Source organism: Ochotona curzoniae, unplaced genomic scaffold (genome assembly GCF_017591425.1).
Source record: "Ochotona curzoniae isolate NIBS_2020 unplaced genomic scaffold, NIBS_Ocur_1.0 scaffold_4506, whole genome shotgun sequence".
Taxonomy (NCBI): Eukaryota; Metazoa; Chordata; class Mammalia; order Lagomorpha; family Ochotonidae; genus Ochotona; species Ochotona curzoniae.
The window spans coordinates 20001102-20008523 of record NW_024467119.1 but is presented as its reverse complement, the minus strand read 5'-3'; the positions used below and the strand labels follow the sequence as shown (position 1 = coordinate 20008523).

The 7422-nt window shown below is 41.0% G+C and overlaps 1 protein-coding gene across 2 annotated transcripts; it reads left to right on the top strand.

The window, feature by feature from the left end:
- Positions 1 to 314: 314 nt before the first annotated feature.
- Positions 315 to 1479, top strand: CXCL11 (C-X-C motif chemokine ligand 11). Of its 2 annotated transcripts, none has more exons than XM_040967319.1 (4): positions 315 to 375; positions 904 to 1030; positions 1129 to 1201; positions 1438 to 1479. In XM_040967319.1, exons 1-4 carry the CDS (start codon positions 315 to 317, stop codon positions 1477 to 1479), a joined length of 303 nt encoding a protein of 100 aa, XP_040823253.1. The 2 variants fall into 2 exon arrangements, with proteins under 2 accessions (XP_040823253.1, XP_040823254.1); XM_040967320.1 differs by having other exon boundaries at positions 1129 to 1206; positions 1438 to 1462.
- Positions 1480 to 7422: the final 5943 nt, after the last annotated feature.

The following is a 7422-nucleotide window of genomic DNA, read 5'->3' as shown; positions in this document are numbered from 1 at the left end:
TTAAACACACTGCTAGGAGGGGTGGTTCCCCTCTGGGTATATTCCCTGGTTTACATTTACACAGCACTTTACTCTTTACAAATTGCTTTCTCAATCCTCTTACCTTCAACACTATCATAATTAAGAAAGAGATAGTGACTTTTAGATGAGAAATAGAAACTCTTGGAAGCAAGGAAGGAGCATGACTCAAGTAGGGAAATTCCTATTGGTGTATGAAATGCTTTATATATGCCACGGCAGACCTTCCTTTGAGGTTCAGTGCTTCCACGTCCCCCAAGGAGAGAGCATCAAAGCTGAAGCAGCAGCAGGCAACCATGAGTGTGAAGGGCATGGCTCTAGTCTTGGCTGTGTTATTCTGCACTGCGATTGTTCAAGGTATATTATATGTTTTGCTTCTCAATCTATAGAGTAATTTTCTAGCATGTCAAATATCTTTTCTTCCTCCTTTATTCCAACACAGAAGGTAAATTTTATTTAGCCTCATTCATTCAAAGTTATCATTCTGGCAGACCTGGAGATGATTATTACAATTAGAAGCTTCATTTACATTTCCATTTGACTTAATATTGTCTTGACATTTGTGTTAAATGTCTGTTTAAAAGGTTTTATATGGAACAACATTCTTCCTGGAAAAATTCTTATGCATGAAAGCTGAGGCAAACAAATTTCACCTCCATAAACATCCTTCATGCTTCTCTTATTTTTTTAATGGTTTGCTTACAAATTTAAAGAGAAAATCACAAATATTTTAGTTAACGTCCTTCTCAGTAACAGTGACATCAGGTGCTATCTGAAAAATTAACTGTATCCTTAATAAAAACTTCACTCACTTCATCATGGTAATAATAACCCAGAACCATCTGTTGCAATCAAATGTAGTACTAACGCAATGATGTGTTCTAGGCTTCCCCATGTTCAGAAGGGGACGTTGTCTCTGCGTAGGCGTTGGACTAAATGCAGTGAAAATGGAAGACATTAAGGAAGCCTCCATAATTTTTCCAAGTGGCAGCTGTGACAAAATAGAAGTGATGTAAGTAATGCACTGATAAGGATGACAACTTCAGAGCTGTCATTGTTTTACACATTTCTGTGCAAAACTGAACACTCTTTTGGCTCTTCCCTTAATAGTGTCACCCTGAAAGCACAAAAAGGACAGCGATGCCTGAATCCCAGGTCAAGGCAAGCAAACCGTATGATCAAGGTAGGGTACTAGATTTTTTATATGTGTTACAATTTGCTTTACCAAAACAAATCTTTTGACAAAAGAAAACAGGCAACTATGGAAGGTTTCTGCATGAAGATGCTGCATGAAATATTTATAAAGGGGCCCTGGGTTATAATATCTTTTTCCTGTTGTATGCTTTTAAATATCAACTCTTAATCATTAGAAAGATGAGGACAAGCCAGGTAAATAAAATTCTCATTTTCTCATTATAGCAAATTCAAAGAAAACATCTTTTAAAACATCAAAACGTATGAAGTTCTGGAAAAGAAGATTTGAAACCCCAAACAACTGTGACTACTGAGATACAAATTCTCCAGCAAGAGCCTTTCCCCTCCCAATCCCAACGAACATTTCTACATTTCTGGATTAATGTGTCTTCTAAGAGAGCCAATATTTCTAACTCCTCTGCTATGATTATGAAAATATTTCTGGGGCCCGGTGGTGTGGCCTAGCAGCTAAAGTCCTCGCCTTGAACACACCAGGATCCCATATGGGCATCAGTTCTAATCCCGGCAGCCCCGCTTCCCATCCAGCTCCCTGCTTGTGGCCTGGGAAAGCAGTTGAGGACAGCCCAAAGCTTTGGGACCCTGTGCCCATGTGGGAGACCCAGAGGGAAGATCCTGGCTCCTGACTCCGGATCAGCACAGCACCAGCCATTGCACTCACTTGGGGAGTGAATCAACCAACAAAGATCTTCTCTATCTCTCCTGCTCTCTGTATATCTGACTTTGTAATAAAAATAAATAAATCTTTAAAAAAAAGAAAAGAAAATACTTCTGAAAAAGTCATCTGTACTTGGTTCATATTATTATATCTGTGGTTACAATGGAGATATTTATATTATTATTGCAGCCAAGTCATTATGAAGAAAACATACGTCCTGATTCTCCTGCATTCCTGGGGATTATTCAACTACAATTCTATTGCTTTTCTCCTTTTAGGCTAGCCAAAGCTGCTAACCCAAACATGTTAATTAATACAGCACTCTTTATAAAGGTATCTATACACTGGAGAAGTGAAAGTCTGTTCTAAAATTATACTCAGATGCATCATAAGTGTATCACAAAAACATAGATATATAAAAAGCATGATATAAATCTATACATTTCTATATAGAAATGGAACTTCTATAAAAATCTCCTGTATGATTTTAATGTCTAATTTTTTATATTTATCTATCCAGGGTGACTTTTTAAAAGGTATCCTTAAATATAAATCTTCACTTAAGTTGAGGCTGTGTAACATTCACAACATTGCTAAGTATATTGAGTATTACACACTAGTAAATTACTGAAAAGATAATGTACATCTAAATATCTTCATAGCAGAATAAGCACATGAAAGAATTCGTTCACTCAAGCCCAAATTCCTCCCAGCTCAACACCTTTGCACTTACTATTCCTTCTGCCCATGTTGTCATTAAACCCATTTTATCAATAAGCCTATTAACTACTTGGGTCTCAACCTAAGTGAGATTTTCTCCAAGAGGCCTTCAACCTCAACTACATTAGGCATCCTATTCATTTTAATAGTACTCTACTTTTCCATCAAGCTATTACATGTATAACTAAAGAATTATTCCTGGGGTGGGTTGGAAACAGAACCAGCCCAGCAGTTGCAACCACCAGCTAATTGGGGCAATGGACTGTGCCGGGCCCTGTACTTGCTAGTACATACAAGAATCTGGTCTGGGAACACCTCAGACAAAGTTTCTTCGGGGATCTCGCCAATCGAACTGCTGGACTCAGAACCCTAACCATGAAAAGACGGAAGACAGAACAGGTCAATCAGCCACCTCAGCTGTATGTTGGCAGAGAAAAATTGGGCAAACATAGACTCTATGATGGACTGTGTCAGTCAGTGGATCCTTCAACGACCTCATCGTGCTTGGAGTGATGAGACTGGCAGCAATTCATAACTGTTGAACTATCAAAACCACTTGAGCAAGACCCTCGGAACATGCCCCACATCCGGGACCTGGGTGGGTGGGAGACTGGATGAGGCTTCTTCCTTAAATCCCCCTTTACCTCAGATACTTGAAAAAAACAATATGGAAATAATAGTTTTACCCACTTTCCTGTAGGCCTTGAACCTTTTTACCCTAATTAACTATGTAAAGATTGTCAAAAATATAATTTTAAATAATGGAAAAAGAAAAAAATGCAAGAATTATTCCTGGGGCTGGGCTGAGTTAAGCTGCAGAACCTACGGGTGTGCATGACACACAGAGGGGATGTGTGCTGGGCTAGATTAGGCCACAACAGAAGCTGGCACACGCAAAAACTCAGACTGGGGTAGGCTTGATTAGGAATATATTGGGGTCACCATGACCAGGCCACAGCACCTGCTGGAATGCATGAAGACTAAGTCTGTGGTGGGCTGGGCTGGTCTAGGCCACAGTACACATCACTGTATTATGATATGAGATATGGAGCTCCGGCAGAACTGACAAGGCAGCTACATCCACAGGCAAGTGTTTTGGCTGATGCAGGTGACAGACTGTCGTGGGTTAAGGAGTTGATTAGTGCTCCTTAACCTGAGCAGGAACAGGAACTGTGCTTGTGGCTAAAAACACCTAGACTAATTGGACTCATCTGTATCCAATATCGTGCTAAATGAGGACGTGTGGGGGAAGAGTATATAGGAAGAGGTGAAGGGGCAATAAAGAGAGACTTCCCAGACTTTTCAGATGTCTACCATCACTGGTCTCCTATTGGTGCTTCATCCCCAGACCCTCTCCGTGTCTACATTACTCTCCGTGTCCATGGCTCTGCTGGTCGGAGCAACAGAACGCACTTGATCCTGCACTAGCTTATACACACAAGAGTTAAATCTGAGGTCACCACAGGCAAGATTTCTTGGCGGGGAGGGCTCCCCAACTAGACTGCTGGACTCAAACCGGGGCCACAGGAAAATCACAATTTATGCGGTACAATTTTGGAGTGCCTGTATTGGGACTGGGCCTCCTCAGTTGCTGATGCCTGTGGAATGGACAGCATGCCCAGATGCACATGGGGACATGGCCAGCTCACCTAGGCCAGCAGAGGATGTCAAGTACCTCATCAGAGGATAGAGGGCAGAACACCATAGACAACTCTCATGGTCAAGCTAGTAGCGTGATGCTGGGCCTGTGCATGCACTAAGGTGGACTCGGTCAACCATTAGACCATGGAAAGATTTTCTCAACCTTGGAGCCATGAAGCCATCAACTCCTCAGAACTGTCCAAACTACTCAAGTAATACTCTTAAAACATTCTTTCTGACATCAGGCTCTCTAGGGCATCATGAAGTGACTGTTCTCCATCCCAGGTGCTGATGTGGTTTGACAGCAAGGAGTGACCCCTTCCTTGTCCCTCACCTCCCACCCACCTTTCTCTGTATCTGACCCTCCCCACCCTGATGAGGGCCCATATGGGCGTGTATCCCTTTCTGCCATGTAAACAATACTAAAAAGAAAATTTTTAAGTTTTTAAAAACAGTGAAAAAGGGCCCAGTAGCCTAATGGCTAAAGTCTTCTTTTTGCATGCGCCAGGATCCCACATGGACACCAGTTCTCATTCTGGCAGCTCCACTTCCCCTCCAGCTCCCTGTTTGTGGCCTAGGAAAGCACTTGAGGACAGCCCAAAGCCTTGGGACCCTGCACCCATGTAGGAGACCTGGAGCAAGTTCCTGGCTCCTGGCTTCAGATTGGCATAGCATCGGCCATTGCAGCCACTTGAGGAGTGAATCAGCAGATGGAAAATCTTTCTCTCTGTTTCTCCTTCTCTCTGTATATCTGACTTTCCAATGAAAACAAATAAATCTTTTTTAAAAAGTAGCAGAGAGAGAATAAAAAGAAGTGGAACAGCTGGGACCTGAACTTGCACATTTATAGAATGCCAGTGCTAATAAGCTGAATAGTTTGCTGAGCCATAGTGGTGGCCCACTTCCAATCACTCTTATGCCATCTTTACAATTTTTCATATCTATTAAATAGATATCTACATCTATTATCTATTTGTGATTGGGCAAACTATCAATTTATTTTGTGTACATTTTTATGAAAAACAAATTTTAGTATGGAGCATGTGAAATGCAGTATTACATGCCACAGAACAAATTGTAATGATAAAACACAATAAGAAATACTAAATTGCAACTGGATAATATTGTAAATTGCAAATAGATAATATTCCAAAGTTTCTAAGCCTCAGGCCCAACTGCTCTGCATTTGTTAAAAGAGAGATGGCTGAAGAGGTTTCAAAAACTAAGTTAAAAAAAAAGATAAAAAGCCTAATTCATTTTGTATAAACTGCAAGTATAAAGTTACAAGTGTAGGCAAAGACTTCTTGGAAAAGATCTCAGAAGCACAGGCAACTAAAGCAAAAATAGACGAATGAATTACATCAAGCTAAGAAGCATCTGCACTGCCGGGAAACCATCAACAAAGAAGTAGCCAATAGAACAGGAGAAAATACCTGCCAGCTGTGCACCTGATAGGGGATTAATATTCAGAACTGATAAAGAGCTCAAGAAACTCAACAGTGAAACAAACAGTCCAGATAAGACATGGGCAAAGGACATGAGAAGGCATTTTTCAAAGGATGAAATTCAAGTGGTCAACAGATACACGGGGAAATACTCAGTCATAAAAATCAAAATGAGACTTTACCTCACCCCAGCAGAGTGACTACTATATAGAAATCAGAAAACAAAAAATGCTGGTGAGGGTGTGGACAAAAGGTACCCTAACCCACTGATGGCAAAATATTACCTATATGGAACTTGAGGCACCAAATAACCCACAGTGACTTAGAAATTCAAGGATGGTTCCTTTAACCAAGGGGAGCTTTTGAATAATGTTACAAGAAAAGGGTAATTACTTTTTGCCACTGAATATGATACTTAGTATGTTCATACCAAATAATACATCTTTTTCTTCCCCAAAGATGTTCTTCAGTAGAAAAGTCAGTATGGGGTCTGTCTCAATGGCTCAGTGGATAAACCCTTACCTTGCAAACACCAGGATCCCATACGGATGCCGGTTCATATCCCAGCTGCTCTACTTTCCCTTCCAGTTCCCTGCTTTTTGCTGGGAAAGCAGTCCAGGGCAGTCCAAGGCCTTGGGACCCTGCACCCACGTGGGAGAACTGCAAGAAGCTCCTGACTCCTGGCTTCAGATCATCTCATTTCCAGCTGTTGCGGAGAATTGGGGAATGAACCAGTAAATGGAGTTCTCTCTCTTTCTGTCCTTCTTCCCGTAAATCTGATCTGTCTTTCCAACAAAAATAAGTAAATACATTTTTTAGAAAGTCTTTATGATGTGGTCATACTGTGAATTGTATTAAACACTCTCACACAAAACCAACTGGTTTGGGGGGCCATTAGAAGTAAAGCAATGCTGATAGCTGCTTTTTTCTGCATTGCTTGCAAATTTTATTAACTAGACAGTCATGGTGAAATTGAATACATGAGATCATCATATGCCTTGCCCCTATAGTTTCACTTCAGGTCAACAAAGAGTAACTACTTCCTAACAATTCTTATAGTATCAGGCAGATTTAGCTGCTTGGTACTACTCAAAAGAATGCTACCTAAAATGGAAAATGTACTGGATGAATTAAAGCTATAATGATTTAATACAAACTGTAATTTAACATTAGTCACAAAAGAGTATCAACAAGAGATTGGATAAAATTGAATAATGATCTATAATACAGAATAGCACTTACATGATATTTCAAGATTCTTCCTTAAACAAAAAACACAATCAAAGATGAATTAAACACAATTACCTCTATATCGTTCAAATTTTATTCCTACCTCCAATGATTACATCTTCCGTACTGCTAAAAGTTTTCCAAAAGGAGTTCAGAAACACAACATCCTCTATCAAGGTGTATCTCCACACTTGTGGTCTAGAACAATTTAACAAAAAAGGTCAGGGCCCGGCGCGGTGGCACAGTGGTTAAGGTCTTCGCCTTGCATGCCCGGGATCCCATATGGGCGCCAGTTCTAATCCCGGCAGCTCCACTTCCCATCCAGCTCCCTGCCTGTGGCCCAGGAAAGCAGTCAAGGACGGCCCAAAGCCTTGGGACCCTGCACCCATGTGGGAGACCCGGAAGAGGCTCCTGGCTTCGGATCAGCATAGTATCGTTTCGCTCACTTGGGGAGTGAATCATCGGATGAGCGAATCATCGGACGGAAGATCTTCCTCT

Excerpts from the sequence above, each read along its gene's own strand:
- CXCL11 (XM_040967319.1), top strand. The coding sequence starts at position 315 with ATGAGTGTGAAGGGCATGGCTCTAGTCTTGGCTGTGTTATTCTGCACT. Across the intron at positions 376-903 it reads CTGCACTGCGATTGTTCAAG|GCTTCCCCATGTTCAGAAGG; the intron begins GTATATTATATG and ends GATGTGTTCTAG. Across the intron at positions 1,202-1,437 it reads AAGCAAACCGTATGATCAAG|CAAATTCAAAGAAAACATCT; the intron begins GTAGGGTACTAG and ends TTCTCATTATAG.